General features: G+C 43.0%; 1 protein-coding gene across 8 annotated transcripts in view; it reads left to right on the top strand.

Annotated features, from left to right (window-relative positions):
- The window catches only part of PRDM2 (PR/SET domain 2), a 109,752-nt gene that overhangs the window by 12,076 nt on the left and 76,354 nt on the right, over positions 1-21,322 (top strand). For 2 of the 8 annotated variants that reach the window (XM_030325509.1, XM_030325510.1), the window contains exons 1-4: positions 1,035-1,148; positions 5,300-5,417; positions 7,525-7,628; positions 19,640-19,792. In XM_030325509.1, the coding sequence (XP_030181369.1) occupies positions 1,074-1,148; positions 5,300-5,417; positions 7,525-7,628; positions 19,640-19,792 (450 nt within the window). In that variant the 5' untranslated portion in view covers positions 1,035-1,073. Of the gene's footprint in view, positions 1-1,007; positions 1,149-5,299; positions 5,418-7,524; positions 7,629-17,436; positions 17,834-19,639; positions 19,793-21,322 lie in introns of those variants that run through there. The other 6 variants (XM_030325517.1, XM_030325513.1, XM_030325511.1 and 3 more) reach the window with 6 other exon arrangements.

Here is a 21,322-nt window from a genome sequence, read left to right on the forward strand (position 1 = left end):
GAGGGGGAGGGGCAGAGGGAGAGAGAGAGAATTAAGCAGGTTCCACACGCAACTCAGAGCCTGATGCAGGGCTCGATCCCTTGACCCTGGGATCATGACCCGACATCAGGAGTCCGACACTCAACCGACTGAGCCACTCAGGTGCCCCTTGGCTCTGCTACTTTAAAACCACGCAGCTTGGGAGAGTTACTTGACAGGGCAGCTCTGTGGCATAGTATTTGAGAACCCAGACCCTGAAGCCTGACTGTCTGGGTTTGAATCCTGCCTCTGCCACTTACTAGCCATAACTGTGGGCAGGTCTCAGTTTCATCTGTAGAGTGAGGATCATGAAGGTGCCCACAGCCAGAGTGGTGGTGTAAAGATTAAACGAGCTGGTTAAAAGATTAAAAGAGCTTGCAATAGCATCCGAATGGCGCCCTGAACATCCATCGGTGTTAGCTGTGATTATTGCGAGGTAATGCAGGAAAAACATTTAGCGCAGAGCTTGGTCCAGAGGAGGGAGTAAAAGTCATACTCCTGATGCTCCCCCACCATCCAGCATGGGAAGTCATCGTGAGCCAAAGGAAAGGTATTAGGTATTAGGGGAAGGGAAAAAGCAGTTCTCTGAAAACTTTATGAGCAGAGGGCCCGGATCAGCTTTGTGAACCATCGTACCTTCACTGCTCAGCGCAGGGCCAGCCTGGAGCGGGCTCTCAGGAAGTGTTTGTTAATGACTGAGTGATGGACTGAGTGAAGGAGAGCTGCTTGTGGCCACGAGTCGGGGAGGGGAAGGAATACTGACTGCCTTCTTTTGAGTTTGAGTTAGGAAGTTGGAGACCTTGATTTAATGAGATCAATAACAAAGCTTATTAAGTTAACTTAAATTTAACACATTAAATTTAACATATGCTGTTCTAGATCAGTTCACTGATACATGTTTGGAGCCTTTACTTCATCAAGCGGTGAAATAAACGAGCTCTTCTGTTTCCTGTTACGTAATAGGAAAGTAGAGAAGTCCTTGTAACGTCCTCTGTGCTTACCACAGTGATCGGTGTCCAGAAACCCTTGAAACAGGAACGTGCCTTTATTCTGGGATGGCAAGGATGGGCGGTTGGCCACTCCAGAAGGGGGAGCAAGGGTCCTTCCTGGAGCCTGCAGTTTGGTCTCTGGTTGGTCACCTTCTATTCCTCATATTCTGTGTAGTTCAGCAGGTGATCCATTTCTCCTAAGGTGTTACCCCTACCTACCTCTCCCGCGTCAGCTCCAGCTGCTTTTCCCTCACCTTCTCTGCTCTGGACTCGCTGGTCTTTTTGCCTGTCTGTTCTGTGATCATATCAAGCTTATTCTTGAGTCAGCAAGGGTCCTTGCTGATTACCTGTCCTGGTGTGTTTGCCCCCCATACTGTCACATGGTACCCTTCTACTTCTTGAAGCTCTCTGTTTAAAATAGCACCCTACCCATCTCCGTCACTGTGTCCTCCTCTTGTGCCTAATTTTTCTTCAGAGCATCAGAAAGTACCAGGCATTGTATATCCTTGGTTGATTTTGTTGGTCTTCCTCCACAGAGTGACACATTGTTAAGGCAAAGGAGGTGCTTAAAACATTGCCTGGCCCGTAGAAGGGACTCAGAAATTGAGTAGATGCTGCAATTTCTTTTAGAGAAAAATTGATGTGGGAAGTAGTCCCAGGATCAAATGGTGATCTTCAGTGTAGGAACCAACATGACCTTGTTTAGAGTATAATATTACATCTAATACTCTGAGGATGTTCATATATATAAATAGATGTGTATATGTATGTTTGTGTGTATAAATGAGATCCTAGTTTATATATGGGTGGGGGAGAGAAATTTTCTTTTAAGTAGTCTTTTGTTCTAAAGGTTTACTTGTAAATTGCGTGCTAAGAATTGAAAGCATATATCACATTTTCTAAAAAAGAATTCTTATGTTGACCTAGAAATATACCTACCTCACATTCAAGAAATTCAGGCACATGGAAAAAATGCTTTCCGATAGATGACCCAGCTGTTTTATTTATTTCTAGCCCTCCTTTTTCTAAAAAAGTTATAAGTTGGTTTACAAGAACTATGTATTCATTCAATTATTTAAATGACAACAAACATGTTGTGTCCCCTGCTAAGCATTGGGAACGCAACATCGAATAAGATAGATACCATCTGGGGCACCTGGGTGGCTCAGTCGGTTGAGCGTCCGACTTCGGCTCAGGTCATGATCTCACGGTCCGTGAGTTCGAGCCCTGCGTTGGGCTCTGTGCTGACAGCTCAGAGCCTGGAGCCTATTTCGGATTCTGTGTCTCCCTCTCTCTCTGACCCTCCCCCGTTCATGCTCTGTCTCTGTCTCAAAAATAAATAAATGTTAAAAAAAAAAAAAGATACCATCTGTCTTCACTGTAGTTTATCAGAGGAGGTACGTTAAACACATAATTTTACAACTAATTATTTAAAATTGTGATAAGAACTATGAAGGTAAACTAAGGAAGGGAAGAGGCAGTTTCCAGCTGGAGCCATCGCAGCTAGAAAGGTGAGAGCCAGGTCCTGGGGCTGCCAGGGTTGGCTTGGTGTGGTTGGAAGTCTGCAAATTTTAGTTGAGTCTTGTAGTGTGAAGGCTACTAAAATATAAAAAAAAGCTTTCCTCCGCTAGGTAAATGAGCCCAAATTTACAAGCAGGGAGGGGTTCACCAAAAGCAGGTAATAAATGCATAGGAATTTGTCTTTTCTTTTTTCTTGTGGCAGTTCTGCTGAGGTCCTTTCTGTTCACAGGTGTATCAGAAATGTTAACACACGTGGTCTCCAGATTACACTCCAGTGACACATTTCCCGTGGGAATGACCATTCCTGCCTGCTGTCACTGCCATGGAAGTTGGGAGGTTTTAGGGCAGAGGTTCTCAGATTCTGTTCCAGCAGAATTTTTTTCTTTCTTTTTTTTTTTTTTTTCAGGTTTATTGAGGTATAATTGACGAATTGTAAGATATATGAAGTATACATAGTGGTAATTTGATATATGTGTAACCATCTAGTTAATTACCCCATCCATCATCTCTCATATTTATCCTTGTCCTTTTTTTTTTTTTTTTTGTGAGAACATTTCTCTTAGCAGATTTCAATTCTATAATACAGTGCTATCACCTAGAGTTAGCATGTTTTACATTAGATCCTCAGACCTTATCCAGCAGAATCTTAACTGGAAAGAGCACAGTAGTTATGAACATGGGCTCAGGGTCAGACAGACAAAGGTTCAAATCCTGGTCTTGAGCAACTTAGACCACTTCCCTAAGCCTCAATTTCCTCCTTAATGGGTGTGTTGGTGTGGGGGGTGGGGGTGAGGGGATAGGGCAGGGGCGGTGCCAGAGGAAGCAATGACAGTCCCTGCCCCTTGAGCTGTTTGGAGTAAATGCCATCATGCACAGAAGAGGGTTAGTACATTGCCTTGTACTGAGGCCCTGAGGACTTTCTCAGGAAATGCTAACTTATTAGTATTATTGTCATTGTGTCTGGAAGTACCAGTTTAGAGTAGCTGATGCACTGTCTTTTCAAAGCTCCTAGGGAGGTTAAATGGTGTCAGGTCCTTTTAAATCTTAGGCTAGGGTCCTATCTGAGGAAGGAGAAGAAAACTTCCTCACGCTGCTAAGTGGCCATGTGCTGATGGGACTCAGAGCCTTAGCTAAGTACTTCTTCATGTTTGTCCATGTTATTATTTGTCCAGTAATCATTATGTAGCCTAGGGTGCCCACTGCCAGTTTAATACCTGTTCCCCCTTTGGAAAAAAGATTCCTGTTTCCAGAATCACCATTTATAGATTAAAGTTTTAAAAATGGGGTACCATATTTAGAAGTGAGAAATTTGTGTGCTGAATTTATTCACACTGTAGCTAATTAAAAACACCATCAGACCCATTTTCGGGGGCAGTTTTGGCATTCTTGTGTTTTGAAAGGCATTTAACGTGTGCTTGGTATTATTGTCAGAACCAAGCTGTAGATCCAGCAGGATCACGGCGCTCGTGCTTCCGCAGTGCCGGCACTGTGAGCTTTTGCCCTGTTTGAGAAGGGAATCTCCGTCCCTGGGGGCCCGCTTGTGCGCATCCCGACTCGAAAAAGGCCAGAGAGTAGACCTTCATAATGAGTTGCTCCTTGCTGGCGGATTTATTTCTCTTAAAGCAGCCTATTGATACTTTAAACAAACAAACAAACACAGCACAGAAAACATCAAAAAAAATAATGTTGGGATTACACAAACGTGGATGATTTCTTGTCTTTGTACAAAACATTCTTAAAAGCTGTAAGAGCTTCATTGTGGGGAAGTTAACTTCCTTAGGTTGGAGTTTGCTTTTTGCTTACTTTGGTATCTTTGAAAATCCTTGAGAAGTGTTTCCCTTTGCAGTGAAATAAAAAACACCTAAGACTAAAGGACCCATCATTCTTAGTGGTGTTATGATATGTACATCGGTTCTTTGGGAGTATGTGGGATAACAGTCAATACAAACTTGGCTTTCCTTTGATTGAACGTTATTTTCAAACTAACAGTCATGTTTTACCAGTTGCCTCAGATTTTTGCTTCCTCTTCCCTTATATAATACATACCTAATAGTAATGTTATCTCTGAAGATTAAAGTGAATTTTGGTTAGTAATTATATACAATTCTCTATTTCTTGGAGACTGTGATATTCTGGCAACTTTGCTGTTTAATGTGACTTGATAGAAGCGGTAAATTACTGCTTCCGGGAAAGGTTGCATTTCCATTGAGGGCCCAGAAAAAGTTGTGGTGTTCTTGTCGGAATATTCAAGCCCCTGTTAAAGGGGGTGTTGCTGCCAGAAGGATGAAAACATAGGTGGGGTGGGGTCTGGCCGGCTGGCTGGGCCTTTGCAGTGTGTGCCAGAAGTATTCATTTAAGTAGGAGTGTTGATTTTTATTTTTTAAGCGTTCTAAAATGCTGGTGGTAGCCTTTGACCGAAAAGGAAGCTGAAGCCGTATTTTACTTCCAGATTCTGTGGGAGTTGAAAACAGTGTGGTGCCAGAGATTCACATAGTTTGAAAGTGACTACAGGTGGCTGAACAAAACAGATTAACACAGACAGACTTGAAGGTTGCAGTCGTTTCCTTTGGAGACTCACAACAGTGAAAGCAACTCCTGAAATGCTCTGCATCTCGCATCTTGTAGTCTCCGTCTGGCTTGCCAGCTTCAGGTTGCAGTTACAGTTTTGCATATTTGCTTATTGGACCAGAAAAAAGAAAAAAAAACAACAAAAAACCCACCAACTGGGTTTGCTTCCCTCTGCTCTGATCCTTCTGTTCCTTGACTTGCAGAACGCCACCGAGCCTGTCGCAGCTGCTGAGAGCCTGGCTGAGGTACCTGAACATGTGCTTCGAGGACTTCCGGAGGAAGTGAGGCTTTTCCCATCTGCTGTTGACAAGACTCGGATTGGTGAGTACTAGGGTCCCCAGAGGGGACGGGGAGGAGAAGGGAGCAGCCTGTGTGGAGGTGGGGAGCTCATCGTAAAAGCAACAGGTTTACACTTTGATTTAGAACACTGTGTGGTGTTTCTGCATTTTCCAGTGAAGAATCCAGGGTGGACATAGATTATAAAACTGAACCAGAAATATCTCCACGCCCACCACCTCCCGTCCTTCGTGATTCAGCCCGCGTGTTCCCTTCCACGTTTCCTCGGGGCTCTTCGTACTACAGAGCGTATTCCTTCCTGTCTTGTTTCACTGGGACTTGAGTGTGATTGTGCTGTTATATTTAATTTCATCCTTGTGTATCGTCACATCTGCCCTTGCATTGATTTGAGTGCCTTCATTTCTCATTTCTCTTTATGTCTCCAGTACCTGACGCATTATGGACCTCAGCAGGTACTTGAACGAATGATGATCCGAGTGTCTCTGAATGCTTCTGGCTGGGATTTCTCATTGAATACAAACCGAGCTTTTGTGTATTTGGTTTTGCTTTTGTGACCTAATCTTTAGACGGAAGGCTAATAAGGAAGTAAATCATAAAAATTTAGTCAAAGTACATTTTTGGAATCTATCATGTTTGTATCCCTTTTCGTTTTTTTGTTTTTTTTTTTTTAAGATGTATTTTTGATACTCCAGTTTATGTGTATATGTGTGTGAATAAATTGTTAATAAATGCTTTTCCTAATTCTCACTGAAAAAGTATTCAGTAAGCAACTTGAGCGCTTACATCATTCACGTGAAAGTGGTTGATTTTTATAGCTCCACTAACTGATCGTTAGCTCTGTTATCAAACTGGATTCATAGACTTACAGAAGAGGGAAACTTGAACCTCCTAGCTGGGCAGGACTGGCTCAGTCTCCGCCTTCCTTCTGTGCCTGAGGAAACGGAGACCAGAAGATGAGGGAACTTGTCCAAAGGGACGTTGTCAGGGAGCGTCACCTCTGGGTGCCGGTTCCCTTGGCCCCACCGCCACCTTCCGCCGTTTGGCCCGCTGCCTTCTTCGGCTCGTCTGTTTGCCTGTGGGTAGTGCACAGAAAAACAACAGCCTAGGAATACCGTGGAGCAGCGAGAGCAGCAGGAACAGCAGCGGTATGACTCTTGGCTGTTTGCAACTCTGAAGAGTGAGTTGTTACAGTAGCCAAGTTTTCAGGAGACCTAGCTGGAGAGGAAAGAGTGTTCCGTTTTGAGCGAACTTCAGAAATACTTATTCACAAAACTGTATTTCTCAGCCTTTGTAAAAGCAATTCATGTTCATTGGAGATCATTCCAAATCTGCGGAAAAGTAGAAAGAGTTAAAAATTATTTATAGTTTCTTTTTTTTTTTTTAAATTTTTTTTTTTTTTTCAACGTTCATTTATTTTTGGGACAGAGAGAGACAGAGCATGAACGGGGGAGGGGCAGAGAGAGAGGGAGACACAGAATCGGAAACAGGCTCCAGGCTCCGAGCCGTCAGCCCAGAGCCCGACGCGGGGCTCGAACTCACGGACCGCGAGATCGTGACCTGGCTGAAGTCGGACGCTCAACCGACTGCGCCACCCAGGCGCCCCGCAAAAATTATTTATAGTTTCGGGGCGCCTGGCTGGCTCAGTTGGTGGAGCGTGTGGCTGTTGATCTCGGGGTCATGAGTTTGAGCCCTGTGTTGAGTGTAGAGATTACTTAAATAAATAAATACATCTTAAAACAAAAACATTCCCTCGAAAAATTATAGTTTCACCCCTCGTATTTTTTCTCGTTAAGTTGTTATTGTGCTGTTCTCTGGGTGTTTGTGATTGTGCCATCTGGGTAATTTTACATGTGAGAAATAGAAACAAACAGATATAAAACATTCTTTCCTGCTTATAAAACAGTGTAGGTTCTTTACAGGCTATTTGGGAAGTACAGAAGAATACAAAGAAGAAAAATAAAAATCCTCCTGGAAGACTTGATTTCATTTAATTTCACTTGCTCTCCATTGATTTAACATTATCTTGCTTTTAGACTGGCTAGCCTTTTAACTATTTTGTGAAACAGAATTGACTTTAATGCTTTGATCTTTAACCACAATACTTTATAAAAATATTGGTTTTATTTTCTAGGTGTCTGGGCCACTAAACCAATTTTAAAAGGCAAAAAGTTTGGGCCATTTGTTGGTGATAAGAAAAAAAGATCTCAGGTTAAGAATAATGTGTACATGTGGGAGGTAAGAAAGAATTCTGGTTCTTTGTTTATCAGCATTCAGTACGTTTTTAAAGAAATCATTCTATTCTCTCAGGATTCGACATTTGAAATTAAAATAGTTTGCTTACTACGTTCTTTAAAATCAAAAATGTTTTTATTAAAGAGAAAATGTGTCTCTTTGGATACAGACCGCCGTTTACATTTGTATTTTGAAGCGGCTTGGGTGTCCTCAACGATGAATGTCAAATCCAGTTTTTACATTGCCTTGTTCAGGGTGTTTTGCTTTACAACCAAGACTTTGGTCTGTCCCTTTGCAGGCTTCCAAATAGGTACCATAAAAGAACACTCTGAGGTGACCACAAATAAAACACTGTTAGGGTCTTCTCTGTGTTTTAGAAAATAATCTCTGTGTTGCTGGAATACTCAGAATTGGATATATTTGGCACATGGCATATTTATAGAGTGCTTCGGACTTCTCAGGAGGCTTTAATTTTGTGCATTTCCTATTCTCACTATGATCCTGGAGGACAGAGTAGGGCATTAGCACATTCCTTACAGAGGTGAGGCCGTCAGGAACAGAGGTGAATTGTTCCTCCCCGTGAGGACCCGTGTCGAGAGTGGTGTTGATGCAGAGCTAGGACCCATGTCTCCTGCCCGACAGTAAGACATTTAAAAATGTTTCATTGGATTACCTGGTTTCAGATCCTACCTTTATTTTAGCCTTGTGACTCTGGGTGTAGGGTACTTAACCTCTGGGCCCTAAAATCCTCAATTTAAAAACGGGGACAAGAAGAAATCCCTCATTAAGATAGCTGTGCAGGTAAATAGGTTGTTACTGCTTCCTGGAGCGTTGCATGCAAATTCATCATTCTTGTGGAATTTTGTTCAGATCAGGTGCTCTGGGGAAGCTCTCGTGGTCTGATAGGATCTCAGTGGTTGTGTGACTCCCTTTGCAAAGCAAGTGAAGTTTTTCGGTGGTTAGGAAAAGCATTCCTATCAGATTGTCTTAAATGGAATCACATCTGTTTCACACGTAAACATACACAGACCTAAAAACAAAATATGCCTAGGAAATGTCTGGATACTTTACATCAAGAAGTTCTGTGACATTTGTACATCAGGTATGTCGCTGCTGTTCTCAGTGTTCAGAGCGGTGTTTCTTAACTTGAAGATTCCTCTGGTTTCTTCCAGTAATTTTGAGGTTCTGTGTTTGTCGTGAGTCCCTTATAATAAATCTGATGACAGTTAACCCGAAGGGCCTTAGGAAATGAGGAGTTAGCGTGAGAATAATCACATTATGCTATTTCACTACTTTTGAGGTGAAAAGAGCGCTTATATTTGTAGAAAAACTGCCCAGCCAAAAAATGATATTAATTACTCAAGATAATGCCTGTATGATTAAAAATGTCTGGACCACAAAAGTATGCCCCCAGATAAACTGCATTTTTAATTTTAGAAATTTCCCAGGGAAGCTAACAGATATGTTCTACTGGGTCCACGCTAATCTTAGTGAGGACAGTATCTGGAAACCAGGAGATGTGTTCTCTAGTTCCGTGTGTGTATTGCTGAGCTTGAACAAATGTCATTGATATTACACCTAAGTTTATTGTACCTAATTTACCCCCCTTAACAGTTTGTTATTGTTGGGCGTAGTATGTAAATCATTAATAGTGTCTTTTGTAAATTAAGCTTCGTTTGTATTGAAATTCGTACGTAGTATGAGTTCATAGTAGCTTGGTGAATATCCTAATTTGGAGCCATGACATATTAGGGACTCGATTTCTACTTACAAACATGTTAAGATCGCATTGTTAACTTAGGTACTTCTACTTCTATACCACCACAGTTTGTGAGTCTTCTGACATTGCCAGTTCTTGTTATATTTAAAACTTTAGTTCTTGTCAAGGCTGGCTTTTCCTTCTTGGAATTAAAAACAACTGGATGTCATTCAGGTAGTTCCGACTACAAGGTACATAGTATTCCGTACAGAAACCTGCAAGCCTTTGCTCTGTTAAAATAAAAGTAGATACATGTATATGTAGAGGCATGCATTCGGCAAAATACAGGAAGCAGCAGTTATAATGTCCATGTGTCTTGTAAAGAAGGTAAAACACCAAGTAAAATTTAGTATATCCCCAGTGATTTCTTCCAACCTTGGTCTGATCCTCAGACTTGCATCAGAATGGCTTGTATTCAAGTAAGAGAAACTGCTTATCATTAAAATCTCATCTTGGCATTCGTTCTTCTATTAAAGCCCCTTAAGACCTGCTTATCTTTTAGCAGCCTCGTCTTTTGCCCCAGCTAGAACTCCATTTTAAAGCTAACTAAGACCAAGTGTTAAGTTGCTTTTCTTGAGCGCTTGATTGTCTCACAGAGTCTTACGTCCCCTAAGCTTTCGCTGAAAACATTCTAGTAAATCAGAAACAACAGAAGAGAAACAATAAAGTATCCTCAGGGTGATGCCCCGAACAGTCAGGTTCTCCTAAGAGGAGAGCAGTTGTTCGAGCAGTTTCTGGTGGGGAACTGCTTGCTGGCAGCTGGAGTGCTGGACTTGGTGTGATACTCCTGGGACTGCCCCCACCCGTGCTGACTGCCCCCACCCGTGCCGAGAGGTCTGCGGTGATCTGCGCTTCTGACAAAAGCCTTTCAGATTCGCTTTCGTGGGTCTCAGATGGCTTCTGTTGCACTTGTGAGTTGTTTGCATGTGAATTGTTTTGATGCGTTTTTTTCCCCCCTAGATTTTATTTTTTTAGAGTAGTTTTAGGTTCAGAGCAAATTGAGCAGAAAGTACAGAGTGTGCCTGCATACCCCATCCCCCCCTTCCTCCCACCATCGCACCAGGGTGGTGCATTGGGTAGACTTTCAGAGAGCCTGCACTTATGACACATCACTGTCACTTAAAGCTCATAGTTTTCATTAGGGTTCATTCTTGGTGTACATTCTGATAAGTCTCTTTTAAATTATAAAAGTAATACATGCTCATTGGAAAATAACGTAAACATTACAGAACACTATAAACAAGAAAGTAAAAATCATCTGTGAATCTTTTGGTGAACGTTCCAAGTCTGTGCTTCTCTGCCTGTTTTTCTTCTGTCTCTCACACAGGCTGGTGCATATACAAACACCATATAGAGATGCTTCGTGCAACTGAGATCAAAGCGCACATGCAGTCTTGTGACGGGTTTTTCTCTTTCAGTTTGCTGTGGACGTGCCCATGTCAAACAGTTTCATCGGCATCATTATGTCCTGTGGCCACATAGAGTTCCATTGCATTCTTCCACTATTCAACCAGTTGTCATTTAAATAGTTTTCATCTCTTCATGGTATTAACAACTCTTCTGACTATGAAACTCACCGTGTATACATGTGTGCTGACTTGTCTGGTTATCTTCTTAAGATAAATTCCTGGAAGTATAAATGTTAAGTCAGAAGTTATTTACATTTTAGTCTCTGGTGAATTTTGCTAACAGACCTCCAGAAGGATTGCACTGATTTGTATACCCACCAAAAGTACCTATTTTTTTCTAGCTTTTTAAAACCCAGTATTGTTAATCTTTTTAATGGTCCCCTCCTCCGCCCCATTCTTATAAGTGAAAACTGATAGTTCACTACTTCTGTTTGCATGTTATTCATTTAGGCAAATAACTTTTGAATCGGGGATGGTGGGAAGATGTAGAATTGTATTTCAACTAAAATTGATGAATTATTGCTCTTCAGTGAGAAGACTAATCATTTGAGGAAGTGAAAAACGTTTTATCCATCTGCACTGTTCAGATTAGACATGAGCAAGTGCATTCCCTAGTCTTGGCTAGCTCAACACTTCTTTTTTTTTTTTTTTTTTAATGTTTATTTATTTATTTTGAGAGAGAGAGAGAAAGCTTGCGCACGTCCATGTGCACAGGGGAGAGGCAGAGAGAGGTCCCAAGCAGGCTCTGTCTTCACTGAGCGCAGAGCCCGGCACAGGGCTCTATCTCACGAACCGTGAGATCGTGACCTGAGACGAAGTCAAGAGTCTCACACTTAAACGACTGAGCCAGCCCTGGTGCCCCCTAGCTCAACACTTCGAATTTCAGATTATTTCTAAGTTAAAAATGGAGGCAAGAAGAAAAAAGAGCAGAGAAGTCAGCCAGCTGATCCTGTAGAACCTTTTTCTAGAAAGTACTGCTCAGCTCTTCTTTCCATCTTCCAAACCTGCACCAGAGGGGGGGTGCCAGAGGAAGAGACCTGGGTCCCATGGAAATCAACCTGCCACCTGTTGTTTACAGTCCCACAGCCAAGAGTGCTTTTTACATTTGTAAGTGGTTTAAACAAAAAATCAAATGTTTCGTGACACATAAAAATCATATGAAACTCAGATGTCCGCTCACAAATCAAGATTTATTAGAACATAGCTGCGTTCATTTGTTTGTATGTTATCGATGGCTGCTTTGGCCCTACGGTGGCAGAGTTGAGGAGTTTAGACAAGAGTCCGTGCAGCCTGCAAAGCTGAAAATATTTATTGCTAGTTCTTTACAGAAAAAGTTAGCTGAGCCCTGGTCTCAGTGTGTAGAAAGGAGAAGCAAGTGGGGATGAGTGTGGTGATGACTGGTGTCTTAGGTTTACTGTGAAGCTATGTGGTTGATGGCAGTGAAAAGATTTTTTTTTAATTTTTTAAATGTTTATTCATTTTTGAGAGAGACAGAGACAGAATGCGAGTGCGTTAGGGGCAGAGAGGGAGGGAGACACAGAATCCGAAGCAGGTTCCAGGCTCTGAGCTGTCAGCACAGAGCTCGACCGGGGACTTGAACTCAAGACACGAGGTCATGACCTGAGCTGAAGTCGGACGCCCAACCGACTGAGCCACCCAGGCACCCCGGTAGTGAAAAGATTTTGAACTTGGTAGTTACCAGTGGAGTAGCTGTACAGTTGGTGGTCGTAGAAGCTTCTAGGCCGATCATACTCTTTTCTGTGGAACTTTAGGGCAGATGAGGGCATTGCAATACAGAGAAGTAAGTGAGCCTCCCAAATAAGTTAACTTTTATGCAGATTGGCAGCTTGGTCTGGTGCGAAAAAAAAAAAAGAGTCTCTGGGAGGGGCTTTATTTTAGCCCCTATTTGTTAAGCCTTTGGCATGTGCTTTTACCAGTGTCCTGAGTTCTGGAGCACTGAGTCTGACATACAATATTCGTGGTATTGCATAGATTACTGGCAGTACCCAATGGAGATTTTTGTTTGTGGAATAATAGGGCACTGGAAATGCCCTGAGTCTTTCGACAGGTGAGAAGTCTGTGTGAGGTGGCTTGCTTCATGCCTTCAAGCTGCCAGTCCCAGAGTCTGGCCTCGCGTCCAGGCTTCCTGGTTGCCTGTTCTGTGCCCTTCCCGCTAGCAGAGCCCGGAGGTTCTTACTTTTTTTGCGGGTTGTGGGCCCTTTTGAAAATTTCCGCAGAAAATGTACAAGTGTGTGTATGTACACAACATTTTGCATATCATATATAGGGTTATATGGGATTCTTAAGCATCTGTAGTCCAGAGTTGGAATTTCTAATTTATTTGTTTGTTTTTAAAAAATTGTTTATTTAAAAAAAAATTTTTTTTTTCAACATTTATTTATTTTGGGACAGAGAGAGACAGAGCATGAACGGGCGAGGGGCAGAGAGAGAGGGAGACACAGAATCGGAAACAGGCTCCAGGCTCTGAGCCATCAGCCCAGAGCCCGACGCGGGGCTCGAACTCACGGACCGCGAGATCGTGACCTGGCTGAAGTCGGACGCTTAACCGACTGCGCCACCCAGGCGCCCCAAAAAAATTGTTTATTTTTGAGAGACAGAGCGAGTGAGCATGTGAGCACACGAGTTGGGAGGGGCAAAGAGAGAGAGGGACAGAATCTGAACAGATTCCACACTGTTAGCGCCGAGCCCGATAGGGGGCCCGAACTCAAGAATTGGGAGATCGTGACCCGAGCTGAAGTTGGAGGCTTAACCGACTGAGCCACCCAGGTGCCCTGAATTTTTTTCTTGTCTTTTTTTTTTTTTTTTTACATTTATTTATTTTTGAGAGACAGAGCACAAGTCGGGGAGGGGTGGAGAGAGAAGGAGACACAGAATCTGAAGAAGGCTCCAGGCTCTGAACTGTCAGTATAGAGCCCGACACGGGGCTCAAACTCACGAACCGTGAGATCATGACCTGGGCCAAAGTCGGACGCCCAGCCAACTGAGCCACCCAGGTGGTCCGAATTTTTTTCTCTTCTAATGTTAGAGAGTATGGCTGTATTTTGAACCAAAAAGCTCTAACACAGTGTGTGTGTGTGGGGGGGGGGGGGGCAGGAGGAATCCTGAAAGTGAATTCTACAAGCTGAGTTACTGTTTACTTATGGAACACATGAGAAGTAAATGCTCTGCAAGTTGGGCCTGTAGAGACACGAGCCTCCTGTCTCCCCTTTACTCCTTTTGTCAGTCTCCACAAGTGGAAATAGATATTGTCTCTTCCCGGGAACAGGCGGGGAAAGTGGCAAACAGTGTATGGATCATAATGTTGGAAATTCAGCAAGCTAGATCCCCAGAGGAATAAAGATGGAAAGGAGCCTCAGGAGCATGGACCTCCCGGAGAGGTTCTGTCCCACCATTAGTAACGTGTCAGAGCTGTTTGAAGGGCAAGTCCAGAGAACAGCCAACAGAAAGGCTGTATCACTGTAGACTCTAATTTGCAGGGGGCTGGGGGGTTGTTTGGATGAATGCAAGACGTATCTCAGCATGAGAGTCGATTCAGTATAAGGAAGCATCTTTAGTGCTCTGTCTTAATTCCTGGCAGTGATTTGTGTCAGAGTAAAGTTCGTTACTGTAAGTTGAGAGTGGGTAAGGATCTCCTAGACAAACAGTTGAGGATTCAAATGATGAATGTTTGCATTAATTGAATGAGAGGTTTTTGAGTTTACAAATTTGAATGAACACATGTAGAATATAACAAGTAAATGATAAGGACGGATCTAAATGAAAACCCTCACCCCCAACCCAGGAAGTAAGTATGTTTTATCAGTTTGGTTTGTCCTTTGCAAAGCATCCTCTGTTCTTCAGCAGTCTTTAACTTTGATGCATTTTTAGATTGCGGTGTGTATTGGATTTTGAGTGTAGGTGGTTTTATGGCTATTTCAAAAGGATTGGATTAAATTGCATGGCAATTAGGTGGTGTGAAAATTATGTTTTGTTCGACAAAGAGTTAATACCCAGGCTGTGCTCAGTGGTAAGGGCAGAAGGGAGGTCAGGCTTGGGTGACTGGGGGAAGGTCCAGGATGGGAGGAGAGGTTTGGAAAAAGGGAAATTGAAATGGAAGCATAACTGAGGGGACCGGGTTTGAATCCTGGCTCAGACTTTTAGTGACTTCAGTGTTCTAGTAAAATTAGCAGCCTTTCCTAGTGTCTCGATTTATAAAAGGGGCTTACTTCTATATCATAGGGTTCCTGTAAAAGCTAAATAAAATCCCTCATTAAGCATCTAGCCCGGGGCTTGGTGTGGAGATGCTTCTCCCTGAGCTCTGTTTCTCCGAGGAAGGAATTTCCACTTGGAAGTTAATTTGTAAAAATTGTTTTGTATATACACAATCAGATATCCTTGCCTTGCCTTGTATAAAAGGTGTACCTTTTGTTATGCCTTGTTAAAGGGTATACCTTGCTTTGTTAAAAGGGACTCCTATAGATTGGATGAGGAAAAATTATTGATTATATGAAAATATTTCTCTCTGGGATCAAGTCAGCCGAATATTTTTTGGTCATTATAAAGATTTGGAAATTGGTTGGTTGCATATCATTTATTGAGCTGGAGCTGGAGTGGGCGTTTGACCTGCCTTTGCACTCGCTTTGTGTGAAAGAAGGGATTCTAGTTCGTTTCCCGCTACCCTAGCCTAACAGTGCTGCAGCGCCTTTGTGGTCTAGTTTTGGCGGTTAACGTGAAGCCAGAGCTGTCACATGTTACCATTTGGGTTCTGTGTGTCAGCCACTGAAATTGATTCTGATTGGAAGCCCAGGTTTGGCCAGCTAAGGTAGAAATTGTATCAAAACATGTTTTCATACCGGTTTCTATTTATAAGGTTAGACTCTCAATAAAAACGAGAAAGCTGCAGATTTAAACTGTGTGTGATGACGGTGGTGATGGCAGGAGGAAGGAGGAGCATCGGTAGGGCCTCTGAGGCCTTCAGTCCAACGTGGGGTTTCACGCCGGAGACGAATTTGCTCTCCCACCCTGTCCCTTCTTTACTTTGAGATCACACGAAGTCAGTGGAGGAAAGGCGGAAAATTCAGATAAACAGAAGAAAGAAAACAAAAACTATGGATGATCCCACTTCTCGGAGAAAACCGTTGCTGACAGTTTCATGTATTTAGTGTCAGCTTATTTTTCTCCTCAGGCAATTCACATGTTGAAACAAAAATGGTGCCATCTTAAGCCATACTTTCTATAACCAGCTTTATTCAGTCATCACTAGTTTTGTGTCTGCCCTTTGCACCAGTAAAAATACTTCCCCAGCTCGTGGTTATCTTGGTTTTCTTCCAATTGTACAAATCATGTGTGTTCATTGGAAAAATTCTTAAGGGATATAGAATTATCTAGCAAAATAAAAGATTCCACATAAACTAACAGTTTGTACAAAAGTGCTTTTTAGGTCTGCTTAGTATTCTGCTCTGTGCATGGATTATCATACTGAGCTAATCCGTAGTGGTTTTCACTTAGCAACTGATTGGAAACAGTCTGTAATAAACCACACTGTTAGGAACATTTTTGTACATACGTCTTGGTACAATTGCCAATTATCTCATGAGAATAAATTCCTGCAAGTGTGTATGCTCACTAAAGTGTGTGTACATTTTAAAGCTTTTTTTTTTTTGTCATGGACTGTTAATAAATTCCATCCAAAAAATGATACCAGTTTATTCTCTGATCAGCGTTGTTTGGGAGAATGTCTACTCTCTGGTCCTGTGTTTTTTTCCTTTTTCTCTTAAAAATTTCTTTTTACCAGTCTGCTAGGTAGAAATGATCTAATTTGAACTTATTTTATGATTATTAGGTAAACTTAATTTATTTCCATGAGATTTTGGTCCTGTGTATTCCTTTGTGAATTATTTTTGCACGTTAAAAAAATTGAAGTGTTCCTCTTTTTCTGTGAAATACGTATTTCAGTTTAAGTATGACTTAGCAGATGCTGCCATCGATTTTGAAACAAAATGAACCCTACGTAAATAAATAATTCACTCGAGTGGGCTGCCTTGCTCTTTGCAGAGGTCAGTGTTGACCAGGGTGTCGGGAAATTCTGGCATGGCTCATGCTGATATCCTCAGGTTGGTGGGTGGGCTTCGTGTCTCTCCCCAGCTGCCCTCTTTGACTGTGTGGGGTTTTCCAGCACCATCTGTCTCCCGTTGGTTTCCTGGAGCGGTGTCAGGACGTCGGATGGGGTGTGAGTAGGACCATGCCATCCTCTGTGATAAACCGAAGCAACGCTTTTGATCCCTAAATGAGTCCAAAGTCACTACCTACTGTGGACTGACTGTTAAAGTAGCGACGGCTCCCATTTTCCTTAATTCACCATGCTGACAAATGTGACAGACGTCTCTTAAACATTTTAAAGTAAAGCCACTTCTGTTATTTTGGCATTTAAAATTTAACTTTAAAATTTGCATTGTGAGGCTCTTGGTAACACACCGTTTGGGGCTTCCCTTTCTCTTTGTTTAGAGGGAGAGGAGCGGATGGCCCGCGCAGATGGCCCAGTCGGTTAAGCGTCTGACTTGATTTCGGCTCAGGTCACGATCTCATGGCTCGTGAGTTCGGGTCCCACGTCGGGCTCCGTACTGACAGTGTAGAGGCTGCTTGGGAATCTCTGTCTTCCCCCCCAACTCTCAAAAAGAAATAAGTATTAAAAAAAAGGGGGGGGGGAGTGTGTGTACACGCATACTTGTATGCGCTGAGGGTGAATGAGAGTGAGTTTGAAGAGGGGTCTGCAGCAACAGGGAGAGCTTTTCTTTGGAGTGGTGCAGAGAGGGGTTTCAGTAAACAGACAGTTTTTGAAGAAACTCACAGGGGATGGCCCTGAATACCTTATGTGTAACAGCATCCTTACATCCGTTCCATAGTTATTTATTGAGGGCCTGCTCGGTGCCAGGTACCAGTCAAGATACTGGAAGCACTGCAGTGAGTGAAAAAAGGCTAACATGTCTTCTCTTCATGGAGCCCATACTCTGGTGTGACGATGCAGTCACCAGATAAAAAAAGTAAGTCCCTGAGTAGATCTCATACTTTACAAGAGCATAAGTGCTATGGAGAAAACCAAATTGGGGGGGTGACTGGGGGCTGATGGGAAGAGAGGGATTCGTAGTTTTTAACCAGGATGGTCAAGGAAGGTGCTGATAAGTATGGTAGAGGTCAGGCAGATTTTCTTTTCTTTTTTTTAATTGGGTGACTTTGGGAAAGTTCAATTGAATTTTGATCCTCACCTTCCACATGTTAAAAAAGGAGATGATAACGAACCTACCCTGTTCAATGAGATAAGATGCAAAGCATATAGCACTGTGCCTGACATCCAGTTCCCAATAGGAAGGAAATATGGTTAGTACCCAGTAAGGTTGGGCGCTGCCCCCTGCCAGACACAGGCTTGGAGATGCAGGTATGGTCAGAAGAGCTGAGAGTGGAGAGTGGGAGTTTTGTTCCAGAAGGAAAGTTGCAGTAAAGAAGAGTATGCAATGTGGGTGGGAGAGGAGAGAAGAAATGAGTGGCGGGAGTCTTCGCTTCATATATGTAGGGAAGGAGTGGAAGCATCGAGAGTCTTTCCTTTCTTTCCTAAAGAGAAGTAAAAGACTCATTTCTTTTGCTTTATTTTTGACAGGTCTATCACCAGTTGGTCCTGCAGCTCTAGTTCAGTGCCTAATCAAGTGTTTTTACGGTCTAGTTTGGGGGAAGTAAAAAAAAAAAAAAATCCATGTGTGTGTGTGTGTGTGTGTGTGTGTGTGTGTGTGTGTGTGTACAAAGATAAAAGTTAAAAATAGTTGCTAAATAGATTTTCTTTAAAATGACGGAATGAGAAGTGCTGGACGCGTGGTAGAGGCCAGTGGGGCGGGGACATTGACCAAGAGTGGATGATCAGGGAAAGTTTCTTGCAGGAGTAAGTTTGATCTGAGTCCTGAAAAGAGGCTTGGGTTTCCAGTCTTGGAAGGACACTGATATTTCCCGAAGTATGTTCCATGATACCTTAGTCCTGACAGATGCTTAGATAAGGTTTGGAGAGTCAGCTGGGTCTGCCAGGGCTTCGTACGCCGTCACTCACGTGGACCTTCGTACTGCACGTTCACTCACTGAAGTTCTTTTTCAGCCTTGCAGTAAAGGGACCCGCCAAACCGTGTGGTCTGGCAGGACCAGGCCCCTGCACTTGACTTGCAGAACAACCCAGAACACTCAGAGGATTTGGGTGCGGTGGGGCATTGCTGGACGCTCACTCTTCTTCTCAAGTTCATGTAGGGACTAGGACTGTCACTCGTCTTTGTGTACATACAGTATTTGCAGAGCATTTAGAGATCATTAAACACAATTACTACAGTTGTTTGGGTTTAGGAGAGAAAAATGACTCAAGTCCAGATAGAAAAATGAGTAATGAGGATTATCAGTTTTGGATCTCTGTTTTTATCTTTTCTTTTTCTTTGCTGCTAATTTAGTTTCTGTGAAGCGTTTTGTAGAGTACTTGGATATGATGAAAAAGAGTTGTCTTAAAAGTTGAAACTGGAGGGGCGCCTGGGTGGCGCAGTCGGTTAAGCGTCCGACTTCGGCCAGGTCACGATCTCGCGGTCCGTGAGTTCGAGCCCCGCGTCGGGCTCTGGGCTGACGGCTCGGAGCCTGGAGCCTGTTTCCGATTCTGTGTCTCCCTCTCTCTCTGCCCCTCCCCCGTTCATGCTCTGTCTCTCTCTGTCCCAAAAATAAAAAATAAACGTTGAAAAAAAAAAAAATTAAAAAAAAAAAAAGTTGAAACTGGAAACATTTTAAAGACATTTCTATTTTAACAAAGGTGTTTACCTCCCCCTCCCCCCCAGGTGTATTACCCAAATTTGGGATGGATGTGCATTGATGCCACCGATCCAGAGAAGGGAAACTGGCTGCGGTATGTGAATTGGGCTTGCTCAGGAGAAGAGCAGAATTTGTTTCCGCTGGAAATCAACAGGGCCATTTACTATAAAACTTTAAAGGTAAGAGTGTTAAAGCTGGTCTGCTCTAGTCACTCTGCGTGCAGTTTTGCAAAAACTGTCCTCACTTGGGACTGACAAGAATGACTTTGCCGACCTTGAAAGGATTATATTTGAAAGTGGTTCATCAACACATGGGAAGGTCTTTGTTTTAAATCTACAGTTGCCACCGCTTTGTGTGCGCTAAAGCACGAAGATCGCGTTAAGTAATTACACCCTGCCCCCTCGCAGAGACCAATGAGTGAGGTGTGTGGCAACTATTTCCCTCCTCCTACGAAACGGAGGCGTCACGAACGGTCTGACTGGCAGACGTGTCGACTGTAAGCAGCTGTCGCCAGCTGCGGTGGTTCTGTGCTGACCAAAAACATGCACTTGGTCTTCGGTATAAGGCAGCCTTGGATTATTAGCTTTTCTCTTCTGTAGATGTGATTCAGAATGGAAATTAAACAGAGCGGGTTTCTTCTTCCTGCCAAGTTTTTATTTAGAGACGTTAATTGTTGAGATGAAAAGAAGAGGCAAATCATTTTTTAGAGTTTGTGGTGAGGTCACAGGTCACCGAGTGCATTCAGGGTACTGAGTACATTGGGAAGCACTGAGTATCGTCGTATTTCTGCAACAGGCGAGTCTGGGTCTTTGTCCCTGCTCTCAGGTTCTCTGGGAAGGCGAATCTGTATCGATCGTGCACGGAAATGTTCTCTAAAGAGTCTTACGGCTCTAAAGATAGATGATGATTGCTTTTTGGAATACATATGTTTACTAAAATTGCTGTAATTCACATTTCTGTTTATTCACTTCCATTTAAAAATGTCATAGGCTGGGGGACATTCCGTGAAAACAGATTATCTCCACGGAGTTGAAATCTCTCGATGAGCAAGCATTGAAGACCGTGGTCAGCTTTGCAACATGCTGAAATTTGCCTGTGCCGGGGCACTAGGACTTCTGGAAGTTCAGTTAGCACGGAGCTGTTTAATTTTCCTCTGCTGTATTTTTCCTGTCATCTGTAGCCAGTGGGACTGCCCTTTACTTCAGATACACCCATGTCCTTGATTCTAATCCCTGCAGGAGATATTTTTCTGTGGTGTATTCTCATTTAAAACGTCTACAACCTTCGTTCTCATTTTCTTTCTGCTGACGGTAATAGCGTGATTTCCTAGTAGGTACTACTATACGGTTTTGTTACACCGCAGTTTGAAATTGGAGTCAAAATTTGATTGGAGAATTCACACGTTGTCTCTCAAATTTACTTAAAGTGAGCATTACATCTGGTTAAATCGAGGTAGGATCCTGGTGGAGATGAAGGGCGGGCGAAGGGATGAATAGGAGAGGATCGAGGGAGTAGAAGCGAGGTTCCAAGGGAGAGCATGTCCGGGGTGACGTTCCCTCACTGCGGTTCCTTTGCAAGACTTCCGGTTAAAATGTGTTCACCTCCCTGGTGGCAAATCTGAGAAACAGCGAGAAGCAAGAGAGAATAGTGTTTGGGAGAGTGAACTCTGAAGCCCGACTGCTGCATTAAATCTGGGCTTGCTGTGTGAC

The sequence above is a fragment of the Lynx canadensis genome, chromosome C1 (assembly GCF_007474595.2).
Source record: "Lynx canadensis isolate LIC74 chromosome C1, mLynCan4.pri.v2, whole genome shotgun sequence".
NCBI lineage: Eukaryota > Metazoa > Chordata > Mammalia > Carnivora > Felidae > Lynx > Lynx canadensis.